This window comes from Ornithorhynchus anatinus, chromosome 1 (genome assembly GCF_004115215.2).
Source record: "Ornithorhynchus anatinus isolate Pmale09 chromosome 1, mOrnAna1.pri.v4, whole genome shotgun sequence".
Taxonomy (NCBI): domain Eukaryota; kingdom Metazoa; phylum Chordata; class Mammalia; order Monotremata; family Ornithorhynchidae; genus Ornithorhynchus; species Ornithorhynchus anatinus.
In genome coordinates, this window is record NC_041728.1 from 297,074 (window position 1) to 311,414 (window position 14,341).

The window sequence follows — 14,341 nt, forward strand, 5'->3', positions numbered from 1 at the left end:
CAATGAAGCCAAGATCCAATAACGTGTCCTGGAGAAGTGGGTGGTTAACAGTGTTGAAGGCAGCTGAGAGGTTGAAGAGGATCAGGTCAGAGTAGAGGCCACTGGATTTGGCAAGAAGGGGATTAATGATGACCACAGAGGGCAATTTCAGTGGAGCGAAGGAAGCAGAAGTCAGATTGAAGGGGATTAAGGAGAGAATTGGAGGAGAGGAAGTGGAGGCAGCAGGTGTAGTCAGGAAGACTCCACACTCCATCGGCAGCCCGTCCCCCTTCCCGACTGAGGACCCGGTCTGCCTATGGCCTTGGCAGTCTAGTCACTGCTCTCTGTGGCCCAGTAGGAACATGCCAGGCAGGGGGAAGAGAGCGTGCGTGGTACCCCACCAGCCACTGGCACTAGAATCAACTCCTGAGTGCAGGGCCTCAGCCCTGCAGTGGCAGCTTGAGATTTGGGTGTCATTCCCACCCAGAGACTCCATCATCCTGTCTGAGCAGCAGCCTGCCAGACTCTCAGGGGCAAGTCTTCAAAGACTTGCTCGACTTTCCCTGAAAACCCACTTGGCTCATGGTCCATGAACTGTCCCCTGATGGCGGTCTCCTGCTGTGTGTGAACTTGGGCAAGTCACTGAACTTCTCTGACTCTCAGTTTCCTCATCTGCAAAATGGGGGATTCAATTGCTGTTCTCCCTCCTACTTAGACTATGAGTTTCATGTGGGAAAAGACCTGTTTTGCAATCAGTGGTATTTACTGAGCACTTACTGTGTGCAGACCACGTAATAATAATAATGGTATTTTTTAGGTGCTTACTATGTGCCAGGCACCGAACTAAGCCTTGGGATGGCTACAAGTAAATCAAGTTGGACACAGTCCCTGTCCCATGTACTGAGTACCTGTGAGAGTACAATGTGACAGAGTTGGTAGACTGCCCGCAGCGAGCTTACAGCCTAGAGACGTGATTATCTTGTATCTACCCCATGCTTAGAACAATGCTTGGCACATAGTAAGCACTTAAGAAATACCACAATTATTATAATTTTCATAGGGTCTATTAATCAATCAACAATATCACTTATTGGCTGCCTAGTAAGAAGGGTCTTATCTAAGTGATCAATCATCAATAGCTCTTTCTGATTCCCTATTGATTCAATACCATTCATGCATTCCCAAGATCCCAAACAAAATATATTTAAAATCAGTGATTCAAAACCACAGTGTAGTTACATGATCAAATGGCAATGTAAATATATACCAGTAGTGAAAAGCTTTGAATTAAATTTGTAAATGCAGTACAGGCATACCACACAGCAGTGGGGTTTTTGTCCTTCAAAATGTGGCTGGACCATGTATGGCTGAATTGCGGGGTGTGTTTCCTGGTAGATGTATATGGTATAAATTGAGATCCATTCCAGAACCTCTGGGAAAATAATATGAGTGACCTGATGGAAGGAGCACAGGCCTGAAGGTTGGACGACCTGGGTTCTAGTCCTGGCTCTGCCACTTGCTTGCTGTGTGACCTTAAATGGGTGGCTTGGCTTAGTACAGTGCCCTACACAGTGTAAGCCCTCAATAAATACCACTCATTGATTGATTGGCTTCTCTGGGCCTCAGTTTTCACATGTTATTATCTTCTTTGCTGATCATCTTTTGCATCGTAATCAGCAAAGAGACACTTTCTGAGATAGTAAGATATAGATTTTCTGAGATAGTAAGATATAGATCTGCCATTATCTATGCTAAATTGAAATGGGCTATAATTACTCTATTGGAGTCAGTCCAAATACTTCACAGAGTGGGGAAGGGAACTGCTTGAATCAATGTAATGGGGATTCACTGCCCGTTCTCCCTCCTACTTAGACTTTGAGCCTGACAGGGGGCAGAGACTGTCTCCAAACTGGTGATCCTGTATTAACCCCAGAATTTAGTATGGTGCTTGGCACATAGTAAGCAGACCAACAAATTCCACCACAATTATTACTATTATTATAGCTTTATGTGCAGAATACTGCTATATTAAACATTGTTTCATCTTCGTTAAAGTGATTCAAAGCATATCATAACATTGAGTGAGGTGTTAGTGTTGAATTATGAGTCTTTGAAGGAAAAGACTGAAGAACAGCCTTCTTCTTGTCTTCATAAAGTATCTTTTAGAAGATTAGCCCTTTTTGAACATTTCTGCACATCTTTGTACTCCTCTCCCAACAGGGTCTCTTCTTCAGCAGTCTTTAAAAACTGATGGAAGATTTTGTAATCCCCAAATTTTACTGTAACTTTAAAAATCTGTTTTGGTCCCATGCAATGACGCATTGGGAATGTTCAGGTATCAGACAATACTGGAAGTAGCCTTGGGTTCTCTGTGTCCTGGAATGGATGACTGTAACCTGGGGAAAGAGTAATAAGAATAAATGGTAATTTTAGCGCTTACTATGTGTCAAGCACTGTGTTGAATGCTGGGATGGATAAAATCAGCTTAGACTTGGTCCCACACAGGGCTCACTGTGTAAGGGGGAAGGTATTTAGTTTAAAGAATGGGAAGCTGAAGCACAGAGAGGTCAGATGATTTGCCCAAGACCTTACAGCAGGCAGAGCTGGAATTGGAATCCCATTCTCCTAACTCCCCTCTAGACTCTAAGCTCACTGTGGGCAGGGAATGTGTCCTTTTATTGTTATATGATTCTCTCCTAAGTGTTTAGTACAGTGCTTTGTGCACAGTAAGCGCTCAATAAAAACGATTGAATGAACTCCCAATTCTGTGCTCTTTCCATTAAGCCATAATACTTCTTAATTTTCAGGATTATCTTTCGCAATCTAATCAGCAGAGACACTTTCTGAGATGGTAAGATATAGATCTGCCATTATTTAGGCTAAATTGAAATGGGCTATAATTACTCTATTCAAGTCAGTCCAAATACTTCACAGGGTGGGGAAGGGAACTGCTTGAATCAATGTAAACTTTTTAGCCTTTTTAGAAAAGATGGGCATTAAAATTCAATAGCACAAGTAGGAAGAGGAGCAGCATAACTGGGTGTTCTGGTCTGAATGCAACATAAAATAGACATGTACCTGCCCTTCAGGGAAACACAGTGGTCTAGTGGAAGGAGTAAGAGCCTGGGAGTTAAAGTACCTGGGTTCTAATCCACTTGTACCTGCTGTGTGACCTTGAGCAAAGCATTTCCCTGGGCCTCAAGTTCCCTTATCTTTAAATGGGAATTCAATACCTGATCTTCTTCCTACTTAAACTGTGAGACCCATGTGGGACCCGATTATCTTGAATCTACCCCAGCACTTACTACAGTAAGAGCTTAACAAATACCATTATCTTTATTATTATTTTCATCCATATTCAACTCTCCTCCAACATTCTACATTCACTTCTCCTTCAACCCACATATTTCATATGCCATCAAATCCTGTCAGTTCAACCTTCACAACTTCACTAAAATTCTCCCTTTCTTTTCCATCCAGACTGCTACAAACTGATCCAAGCACTTATTCTATCCCTCCTTGACTACTGCATCTGCCTCCTCGCTGACCTCTCGGTCTCCTGTCTCTCCCCACTCCAATCCTTCCTTCACTTTTCTGCCGGGATCATTTTCTCAAAAAACTTCAGTCCCTGTTTCCCCACTTCTCAAGAACCTCCAGTGGTGGCCCACCCACCTCCATGATAAGCAGCATGGCTTAGTGGAAAGAGCGCGGGCTTGGGAGTCAGAAGTCATGAGTTCTAATCCCTGCTCCACCACTTGTCAACTGTGTGACTTTGGGCAAGTCACTTAACTTCTCTGTGCCTCACTTACCTCATCTGTAAAATGGAGATTAAGACTGTGAGCCCCACGTGGGACAACCTGATTACATTGTATCTACCCCCAGTGTTTAGAACAGTGCTTGGCACATAGTAAGTGCTGAACAAATACCAACATTATTATTATGTCAAACAGAAACTCCTTACCCCTGCTTTAAAGCACTGAGTCACCTTAACCCCTCCTACCTCACCTCGCTACTCTCCTACTACTATCCAGTCTGCAACTTTGTTCCTCTAACACGAATCTACTCGTTGTATTTCAATCTCATCTATCTCACCTCTGACCCCTCACCCATGCCCGGGATCTAACCGCGAACTCCTTTCCCCTTCATATCCCATAGACCATCGCTCTCTCTATCTTCAAATCTCTACTAAAACCATATCTTTCCCAAGAAAACTTTCCTAACCTCTCATTACTGATCCCTTCACCCTCATACTTGGATTTACACCTTCTATTCACCCCACTCCTCAGCCCCACAACACTAATGTCCCAATCCATAACGTATTTATATTCATATCTGTTCCCCCCTCTAGATTGTAAGCTCACTGTGGGCAGGGAACACGTCTACCAACTCTGTTATGTTATACTCTCCCAAGCACTTAGTTCAGTGCTCTGCACCTAGTAGAGAAGCAGCGTGGCTCAGTGGAAAGAGCCCGGGCTTGGGAGTCAGAGGTCATGGGTTTGAATCCCGGCTCTGCCACTTGTCAGCTGTGTGACCGTGGGCGAGTCACTTCACTTCTCGGTGCCTCAGTTCCCTCATATGGAAAATGGGGATGAAGACTGTGAGCCTCACGTGGGGCAACCTGATTACCCTGTATCTACCCCAGCGCTTAGAACAGTGCTCTGCATATAGTAAGCGCTTAACAAATACCAACATTATTATTAGTAGTAAACACTCAATATGATTGATTATAGAGGTAACTTGTTTATCAATTAATCAAACATCAATATTACTGATTACCAAGTAGGAGGGGGATCACCTAACCAATCAATAGTCAATTCCAGTTATTGATCACCTCGTGGGAGGCTTCATGTAATCTATCAGTAGTCAATATCTGCTGAGAAGCAGCACATCCTAGTGGAGAGATCAGGATCTGGGTGTCAGTGGACAAGTCACTTCATTTCTCCGTGCCTCAGTTCTCCCTACTACTTAGACTGTGAGGCCCCTGCAGGATAGGGATTCTGTCCAACCTAATTCACTCACATCTACTCCAGCATTTAGAACAGTGTTTGACACAAAGTAAGCGCTTAACAAAACCATTACAAAACAAAATCACTATCAATCACCTACCAGGAGAAGAGTCATTAATTATTAGATCAATCATTAATAACATTTACTGAATGCCTACCGGGAGAAGGTTCGTTAACTAATCACTTACGGATCACCTGCCAAGAGGAGGCTCCTCTGCCCCTGTTCACTCAGCTTATCGCCAACCCAGAGTCTGAGCCCACCTCCTGCTCCCATGAACAGTGTGAGGACAGCTAGGTTTGGGAGGTCTGGGAGGCCTGTGTGCTGACCGGTTTGCCCGGGGCTGACTGCTTCCCAGACAGAGCTGAACGGGTCGGTCACTTGCCCGTGGACAGAGCCCCACACTCTCTGGAGGGACACCCACCTTCTTGTAGGGGGGAGACAGGACGCAGACCCTCAGGGAGGGCTCAGACCCTGGCAGGATGGTAAGCCGAGGTCTGGGGATGGGCAGGGCCCGGGTCAGCTTCCAGACGGGAGCTGATGCCCCAGCTGGGGGGGATCTCACGGGGCAACCGGCGGTGGGGCCTAAGCCCGGGCAGGTCCCTGCCTCGGGTCGTGCTCACTGCAAGAACTGCCCACCTGCCAGGCTGGCTGCATCCGAACCTGGCTCCACCGGCCCCGGAGAAAACGGACCAACTGGGCATCTGCCAGGGAGCACTGGGTATGTGGGGAATTGTGGTGGGGTCCCCAGCAGCTGGGGGGAGACTAAAACAGGGGACCTACCTGTGCCTCATCTGCCAAGAAGAGTCTCACCCTATGCCAGTCAACACAGATGTGGGTCAGTCCTTAACACCCATGGTTTCATTCATTCATTCATTCAATAGTATTTATTGAGCGATTACTATGTGCAGAGCACTGTACTAAGCGCTTGGAACGTACAAATCGGCAACAGATAGAGACAATCCCTGCCCATTGACGGGCTTACAGTCTAATCGGGGGAGAGTTTCCCCAGCACAGCACCAGCCTGAGCCACCTGACTGGACACACCTCAATCTCCTCACTTTCAGGGAGGAGAGGGGAGAGTCATGGGTATGGGACAGTCCCAGCTGGGTTATTGGGGGAGAGTCAGGGGTGTTGGATAGCCTGCACTGGATCACTGGTGGAGGGTTAGGGATGGAGAGGGGAGAGTTGGGGTGTTGGAGGGTCCATCCCTAACCATGAGATGGGGACATCCAATAGGTCATCTAGCACACAGTCCCTGTAAGCATCCTGGTGCCGCTGCTTGAGAGCGAGAGCTGAGCTGGGCAGGCTGGAGGGTGGCCTCGGTGTATGCTGCTCTGGATCCCAGAGGGCTACAAGGGTCCCATAGCGAGTTTTGACTAGGAAACAGCAGCGCAGACAGGTTCTCGACCTCTCCTTCAGGAACAAATGGGTTCCAAGGACAGAGAAGAGGCCAAAAACCTGCCTGCCCTGTTTCCTAGTGAAAACTCACTGTCATGGCCAGAGGACTCTGAGCCCGGGAAAGGTGCCACGTCCACCCTGGCCAGTTCAAGAAGGACAGTGAGTTCTGAAACTCCTCTTGAGAATGCCCTCTGGTCAGCCTGGGCCTTGGGCTGTCTGCCTCTGTGTGTGTGTGTGTGTGTGTGTGGGTGTGGGTGTGTGCGTGCACGCGCGCGCACACACATGTGAATGAGCGTGACTGCTCTTGTATTTGTATGTCCCCGTGTTCACATGTGGGTGTCTGTATATGTCCGCACCTGTCCATGTGTCTGAATGTGTGTGACCCTGCCAGTGTGCACACATGCAAGAACCTGGACTGGTGCACGTAGCTGTGTCTACATGATACACACCTCTGTGAAGGTCTCTTCCTGCATCTGGGTGCACAGGTGAGTGTGTATGCATATCCCAGACCTGGGTGTCTATATGTCTGTCTGTACACGAGCTTTGATAAAGGTCACAGCCCGTGAGGAAGAAGCTTGCTGTTTACCAATAGTGGGGCCGTGATTGAATGGCAAACACATGGCTGGAGCTCCTCTTTGCATTGTGGGTGCCGGCTGGAGCCTGGAGGCCAGGCCGGGTCAGGCCAGAGGCTGGGCCAGGCCGGGCTGTCTGCCCAGTTACTCCTTGTGTGAACACGAGGCCGGAGCTGTACCTGAATCCAGATCCTTTAATCCACAGCCTGTGTGTCCTCCCATTCTGCCAATTCTTCCTCCCTACCGCCACCTCCCTCGTTCTCATAGATGACTCGAGTCCACTCCCTTCCACCCAGGCACAGCATGGGATTCAGAGACCACGCCGCTCGCCAGTCTCAGTGGCCCCAGTCAAGACTATGCTGCTCACTGGGGGGGCGGCTCCAGCTGAGACCATGTCACTGACCGGACCCAGTGGCCCTGGACAAGACCAAGCTGCTCGCTGGCCCTGGTGGCTTCTGGCTGAGACCATGCTGCTCACTGGATGGTCGGTCTCAGCCGAGACCACGCCACTCACTGGTCCTGGTGACCCTGGCCGAGGCCACTCTGCTCACTGATCCTGGGGATCCCAGGAGAGCCCTGGCTGTGTTCCAGTGATGGACACCACTAGTTGAGGATACCTCACTAGGCCCAAAGCCTTGCCTCCCTCCTTGCCTCCCTAGACCCAGCGGGCAGACTGAAAGAAGCCCGATGACCCACTGATGTCATGGGACAAAGCCAGAGGGTTCTCTCCCAACAGGCCTCTTGGGGCCGGCGGACCCTCCTCCGCTAGGCCGTCCTCAGCCACTGGGCTTTATGCCAGCGATGCCGGAAGCACAGGCTGTCCACCACTCACCATCAGATTTCTTCCTCGTGCAGTCCCGTGTAACCCTACGTGCAATCCCATGTGCGATCCTGTGCCCCGGCTCTTTCCTAAACAACTGCGGTTGGAGCCGCTCTGAGCTGCACACACTCGGATGTGTGAAAGAAATCTTCATTTACATTTTGGACATAAAAAGCAACTTAATAAATCAGTGTAGCTTATGATTTCTCTCACACACACACGCACACACACGCATCACAGATTTCCAAGCAGGGTAAAACATGCATTTCCCAGCAGCCTCTGCAGTAAACCATGTTCCAGCACTACTCTTGGGGGTAAGGATCTGGACAGGGCCCACCGGAGAAACGGCCGCCCTTGCCCCAGGCCACGAGGTGGCCGCCCTACCGGGCCAGGCCCATGTTATGGCATCTCTGACATCTGATGGGAAAGGGAGGGGGCCCCGGGAGCCCCATTCCTTCCCTGCATATATTTCAACCAAAACAAGTTGAACGTCTGCTGACGCAGACAGTGGCCTTTACACAATGGTTTGCTTCTAACGCCTCAAAGCCCTGTTTGGTATTGACTCTGGCCCCGATGCACCAAGCCGGACAGCAAAGCGCCCGGCACCCTGAAAAACCCGGCTTAAACCTCTCATGGTCACACTAGCAATCAGCAGTTTCTATCGATTTGTTTTTATTCCATACACAGATCCTCCACACACCCGTTACGGTGGCCTGTACGTAGGCCCCCCGACAAACCCTCTTCCTCCTCCTCCTTGTGGAAATCCTTCCACAGCCTGAAGCGAAGGCCATGGATTAGGCTGGAAATCTCCCCCAGTGAGTGGAAAGGTTTGCTGGGCCCACAGGTAGGGACACAACCAAGGCAGAACTGGAGACAAGGCCAGATGGGAGCCGAGAACTGGAGACCCTGCACACTCATGCACATATCCCAGCTCTGCCACTTGTCAGCTGTGTGACTGTGGGCAAGTCACTTAACTTCTCTGTGCCTCAGTTACCTCATCTGTAAAATGGGGATTAACTGTGAGCCTCACATGGGACAACCTGATTACCCTGTATCTATCCCAGTGCTTAGAACAGTGCTCTGCACATGGTAAGCGCTTAACAAATACCAACATTATTGTTATTATTATATTTTTGAGCACCGGAGAATGTCAAACCTCATGGGCCAACCAATGCCTGCAGAAAACAGGACCCTGGACCCTCCCACCACTGACCACCACTGCCCAGCGCAAGGCACCTCCCTCCACCTGCACCCATCCACTAAACCTCCCTCACCCCTTAACACCCTCAACACCACCCAGGTCAGAGAAGCTTAGTAGGAACGTCTGCTCGGGCCCAGGCCCTGCCTAGAAGCAGGCACATTAGCCAGGACAAAGAAGAGCAATTGCTCTGATCAGGAGGATGGAGGAGGAGAGGGAGGGGGAGGAGGAAACCAGAAGGGTCAGAAGGCTAAGGTGCCATGATTGACAGAGTAGCCCATCCCTGCTCAAGCCCTCACTGTACCTCAAACTCACTGTACCTCAATCTCATCTATCTAGCCGCAGACCTCTCGCCCACATCCTACCTGTGGCCTAGAACACTCTCCCACCTCATATCAGACAGATAATTGCTTCTCCCCACTTCAAAGCCTTATTGACGACACATCATCTTCAAGAAGCCTTCCCTAAGCTCTCCTCTCTTCTTCCCTCACTCCCTTCTGCATCGCTCTTACTTGCTCCTTCATTCGTCCTCCCTCCCATCCCCGTAGCACATATGTATAAAGCTGTATATATTTGTAATTTATTTATTTAAATTAATGCCTGCCTCCCTCTCTAGACAGCGAGCTCATGGTGGGCAGGGAATATGTCTGTTTGTTGTTATACTGTACTCTCCCAAGTGCTTCATACAGTGCTCTGCATACAATAAGCACTTAATAAATGCGATTGAATGATTGAATGAAGCTCCTTTCAGGTCTCCCTTCTTAATACATGGCATCAAATTGAAGACGCTTGGCCCTAAGGGGTCCCACCATAGCTCCACCCCAATACCACCCTGGCCTTCCCCGCCTACCCGCCCAGCTCCACCCCAATCCCTACCCCACGGCGCTACAATGTGGCATAAATTCAGTCCAAATTCCAAGCAGGCCCTGACCTGACAAGGACAAGGCCGTCTCACAATGGCCAGTTGGAGTTTCCTTCCATGTGACACATAGAAAACCCAATCAATTTCCCTGACCAAATGCTCTTTCCTTTCTTCCTCCCTCCTGCCTCCTTCCCTTCCTCCTTCCAGCTGTACAAGTAAGACCAAGAGGTGCTGGTGACCAGCAGCACTTCCTGCAGCCAGACTAGCTGCAGGAAAAGCCCCCCTTTTCCTAAGCTCCCTCTGCCCTCTACATCACCCCAACTAGCTCTCTTTGCTCTACCCTCTTTCCCAACCTCTCAGCACTTGTTTATATATGTGCATATCTATAATTCTATTTATACAGTTGCCTGTTTCCTTGCTTTGATGTGTATGTGTCTATAATTCTATTTATTTATACTGATGCCTGTTTACTTGTTTTGATGTCTGTCTCCCCACTTCTAGACTGTAAGCCCGGTGTGGGCAGGGATTGTCTCTATTGCTGAATTGTACTTTCCAAGCACTTAGTACAATGCTCTGCACAGAGTAAGTACTCAATAAATATGATTAAATGAATTCATGAGGTCAGGGGAAGCCAGAGAGATAGAGGGAGTCCCAAGGAAGGCTGAGAGAGGCAGAGGGTTGTGGAGGGAGGTCAAGAGAGGCAGATAAATTGGATTGGAAGGTGGTCTGGAGAGGCCAGGGAAGGCAGAGGGAAGGGGAAGGAGGCCAGGCAGGATAGGAGTTCAGACCAGACCCAGACTTCTCTCCACCAGTGAATTACTGGTGTCCAGTAGGGGAGACAGGGAGTGCCTACCTGTGGCTAGTCTTCCTGGGCCCCCAGTTTGGCCACAATGACCCCAGCCTGGGTGATATGGCCTCTTTCGCTCTGCAGGGCAGGGACAGACAACTCCCAGGCAGGTGCGGCAGATGGGGTAGGTGGAAGGGAGGGGCTGCGAACTAACCTGAAAGCCTCAAGTTCCCCTCATGGCCGGGAGTAAGGTGGGTTGAGGGCAATTATGTCCTAAAGCAGAGATCATGGACTCACCAGAAGCATTGATGTAACCACAGCTCCGGCCACAAGCTGCCAGCCACAACCTCCTGGCCACAACCTGCCAGCCACAATAATAATAATAATAATAATAATGTTGGTATTTGTTAAGTGCTTACTATGTGCAGAGCACTGTTCTAAGCACTGGGGTAGACACCGGGTAATCAGATTGCCCCCCATGGGGCTCACAATCTTCATCCTCATTTTACAGATGAGGGAACTGAGGCACAGAGAAGTTAAGTGACTTGCCCACAGTCACATAGCTGATAAGTGGCCGAGCTGGGATTCGAACCCACGACCTCTGACTCCGAAGCCCGTGCTCTTTCCACTGAGCCACAGTGCTTCTCTATGATGGTATTTGTTAAGCACTCACTGTGTGCCAGGCACTGTTCTAAGGGCTGGGGTAAGTACAAGGTGATCATGTTGTCCCCTGTGGGGCTCACAGTCTTCATCCCCATTTTACAGATGAGGTAACTGAGGCACAGAAAAGTGAAGTGACTTGCCCAAGGTCACACAGCAAACAAGTAGCAGAGCCAGAATTAGAACCCATGGCCTCTGACTCCCAAGCCAGTGCCCTTTCCACTAAGCCACTCAGGCTATGATCCTGAGCCTGACAGGGCAGGATCAGGGTCAACTGGACTCCAGCACCTGCTGCCCACAGGATTCCCCATGCTATGATCACTGCGGTAAACCCTGGGAAACTGGTCTGTGATACCGAAGTAAGCGAGAAATGACTTTGTCTACGAAGGTCAGAGGTGTGGGGTGTAGTGGGGTAGGAACAACCTTGAGGAGGAAGGAGAAATCTGTTTATGCACTTTTCCCAATCACTGAGCTCCACAATGGCTGCCCAGTTATCCAATCTCCGGTCAACGGCAGTGCCTCCAGAGAGCCTCACACTAGTTTAGCATTCACGGAGCCTCAACTTCCAGAGTGGAAACTCAGGGAGGACCTGGGAGACAGGGGGCAGAAAACCCATCCTGGCCACCTGGTCCCAAAGGTCAATCCTGTCAGTGCCCACCAAGTCCACCCCCAGTCCCGGCCCCCAGCACCGAAGGGACAAGAAGGAAAGCAGCCGTGGGCTTAAAGAGACAGAAGTGAGGATAGGAAACATCAGACAGAAAACATCCAGATTGGAATATAAAGCAAACACTGAATGCAACTGCAGCAGAGGGTTATGGCTCAGCAGAGGAATCGAGGCAGATGGGGTCCAACTACAGATTACGGGTTGGAAACTAACTGAGAACTTTACAAATTCCAGAAATATTATTCATAGCCCTCAGTGGAAAGAATACAACAGCCTTGGTTTCTTTCCAGAATGCCAGTATAATTAAGCAAAAAAAAAAGGAAGTGGTATGATTTATTATGTCCCTTTGTATCAAAGGTCATTCTTCGCAGTAACCCAGACAAGTCATTGGTACCAATTTTAAAAAGCATCTGTGTGACACTTTCACAATTACACGGACTATTTCTCTAACTAGTTTGAGATCCAAAGTGCCTCTAGTTTCCAGGCAGAGCCACTTGAGATATAAGCCTGGTGAGCCCAAGGAACCCCTCAAGCTTGAAATCTGAATTAGGAGCAGTGGAAAAAACACAGGCCTTGGGAATCAAGAGACCCAGATTCTAATCCCAGTTCTCCCACCTGCCTGCTGTGTGAACTCGGGCGAGTCACTAAGCCACCCTGAGCCTCAGAGATTAAATACATGTTCTCCTTTTCCCTTAGACTACGAGTCCTATTTGGGACAGGAACTGTGTCCAACATGATTATCTTGTCACACATTGTTTGACACCCAATAAGCACTTAACAAATACCACAATTATTATTATATTATCATCAGTATTATCAATTGTAACAATAATAATAATAATAAAAGCAACCATTTAGCTGTGTCTTCTCTTGAACCGACTGGCTAGTGTTACTGTATGAGAGCCCTGGAACAGAGAGAGATACAGGAAGGAATAATAATAATAATAATAATGTTGGTATTTGTTAAGCATTTACTATGTGCCAAGCACTGTTCTAAGCACTAGGATAGATACAGGGTAATCAGGTTGTCCCACTTGAGGCTCACAGTCTTAATCAAATACCTACATTAATTAATCCCCATTTACAGATGAGGTAACTGAGGCACCGAGAAGTCAAGTAATAATAATAATAATAATGTTGGTATTTGTTAAGCGCTTACTATGTGCAGAGTACTGTTCTAAGCGCTGGGGTAGATACAGGGTAATCAGGTTGTCCCACGTGAGGCTCACAGTTTTCATCCCCATTTTACAGATGAGGTAACTGAGGCCCAGATAAGTGAAGTGACAGTCACACAGCTGATAAGTGGCAGAGTGGGGATTAGAACCCATGACCTCTGACTCCTAAGCCTGTGCTCTTTCCACTGAGCCACAAAAGAGCCCTTGTACTGACCACAAAATTAATAGCAGTTGAAAGAAACCTGTGAAACGAGGTAAAACAGCAAAATGATCCCAGTCCTGTAGGAGGAGACTCACCTCCGCTGGTGGAATTCCTGAAGCCCAAGTAGGGAAGTGCTTTTGCCTGTTTCCATGATCAACCTTGCCTTTGCACAACTCCTCTTGCTTCACCCCCTCTCCAACTACCACCTCTACTAACTGCCAATTGCACACCGACATACCCACAACCACCCGTGGCTCTTCCGGACGTATCTGTTTACGTAAGCACCCACAACCACATGCCCCGACGTTTCTGCTTCCTCCTAGCAATAGTAGTAGTATTTGAATGTCCACTTGGGGCTGGGCACTGTACTAGGCGTTTGGAAAGTACAGCACAAAAAAGTGACATGTTCTCTGCCTGCAAAGTGCTTTCGCTCTAACAGGGGAGACATATTTAAAATTATTTTCAATTTGAGAAGTCAAGAAAAATAAATTGAGCAGACTTCTATATGTGCATGTTAAGGAGTGTGAATAAGTTTAAGTGCTTTAGTGCTCTGTGCACAGTAAATGCTCAATAAATACCACTGATTGATTGATTGATAAGAAAACGTGTTTCAGCTTATGGTTATCATTCAAACTGGAAAAGGTAGGGATCTTTCAGTCCTGAGAGACCAGTGGGGTCACCCAAACTATGTCTTTGTGCAGTCCCAAAGTATCACTGAGGTCACAACCATCAGTGGGCTGCTGAGCCTCATGGTGTCCCAAAGACAGGTGCGGACAACAGCCTGGGAGAGACAAGGACCAGGGAGGGAAGCGCGAGGTGGGGGCAAACCAGTAGAGAAGCCAGGCGTGGGCAGGCCCTTGGTTGGCGGCATGAGATCAGGGCGATTGATCCTGTGGACATGAGGAAGACAGCGTGTGGGAAAAGGCTCAGAAATAGCCCAAGTGCTGGAGGAAATCATTGTCTTGGAAGAGATGGGAAAGATGCCCCCTTCACAATGAGCAGACCGCCTGCTCCTGA

At 48.6% G+C, this 14,341-nt stretch overlaps 1 protein-coding gene across 1 annotated transcript in view; it reads right to left on the reverse strand.

Moving 5' to 3' along the window:
• Positions 1 to 1,958: 1,958 nt before the first annotated feature.
• DEPDC1B (DEP domain containing 1B) overlaps positions 1,959 to 14,341 on the reverse strand; it is a 47,517-nt gene continuing 35,134 nt past the window's right edge. The window contains exon 11 of the mRNA XM_029058950.2: positions 1,959 to 2,375. Within this exon, the coding sequence (XP_028914783.1) occupies positions 2,256 to 2,375 (120 nt within the window). The 3' untranslated portion in view covers positions 1,959 to 2,255. The remainder of the gene's footprint in view (positions 2,376 to 14,341) is intronic.